Source organism: Mizuhopecten yessoensis, unplaced genomic scaffold, assembly GCF_002113885.1.
Source record: "Mizuhopecten yessoensis strain PY_sf001 unplaced genomic scaffold, ASM211388v2 scaffold11143, whole genome shotgun sequence".
NCBI lineage: Eukaryota > Metazoa > Mollusca > Bivalvia > Pectinida > Pectinidae > Mizuhopecten > Mizuhopecten yessoensis.
In genome coordinates, this window is record NW_018408901.1 from 1,737,879 (window position 1) to 1,738,614 (window position 736).

The 736-nt window shown below is 37.2% G+C and overlaps 1 protein-coding gene across 1 annotated transcript in view; it reads right to left on the reverse strand.

Moving 5' to 3' along the window:
- The window catches only part of LOC110466731 (protein FRG1-like), an 8,584-nt gene extending 7,848 nt beyond the window's left edge, over nt 1–736 (reverse strand). The window contains exon 1 of the mRNA XM_021523451.1: nt 642–736. Coding sequence (XP_021379126.1) covers nt 642–706 — 65 coding nt within the window. The 5' untranslated portion in view covers nt 707–736. The remainder of the gene's footprint in view (nt 1–641) is intronic.

Below are 736 nucleotides of genomic sequence, written 5' to 3' on the forward strand. Positions count from 1 at the left end.
TGGGGGGGGGGGGGGGGGATCAAGTCTGTGGTGTCAGTGTTTGTGTCTCCAGCTGTTGCTGACCGTTGGAGTCAAATCTAGCAGGATTTATGGCCAGTTTAACCCAGTTGTTTAGGGGTCGAATTTTAGCAGGATTTCACCAACATCAACAATTCTAATGTATTAACATTTTTTTATGTAGCAGGATTTTGCTAAGGGACAGTCAGATAGTAAGGTATTTAAGAAGCTGATTAAGAAAGAGTTGAAATGAGGAGTCTGAGACCCGAAACAGGAAAAACACATATATTAGTATTTGGCCTTATACTGACGTTATCTGTTTAAAATGTCAGTCACATCATACATCAATTGCATAACCAGCGGTGCAATTTTCAGACACTGCAAAATATACAAGATATAACTGAAAATTAATAAGATTGTCTGATTGAACCATGGAATTATGTATTTTCAAAAGAGGCAGTGACTATAATGAACTGTGTCATAGAGAGAATATGTAATGCCCTGGCACCAATGTACCCGAACATGCATGCGTTATGTTATGTTCATCGCGTATCACTGCCAGTGATTATCAAATTATTTGTATTGTATGAAAGATATTGAGAAATAGTTAATCATTCAATTCTGTCTTGTTATGGTTGACCTACTTTTTGTCTTTGTGTCCTTTAAGCTTCAATTTTCCAGCTTTTACGAATGCATACGAGTCAGCCATCCTCGTTTATTTTGTAACGGAAGTAAACAT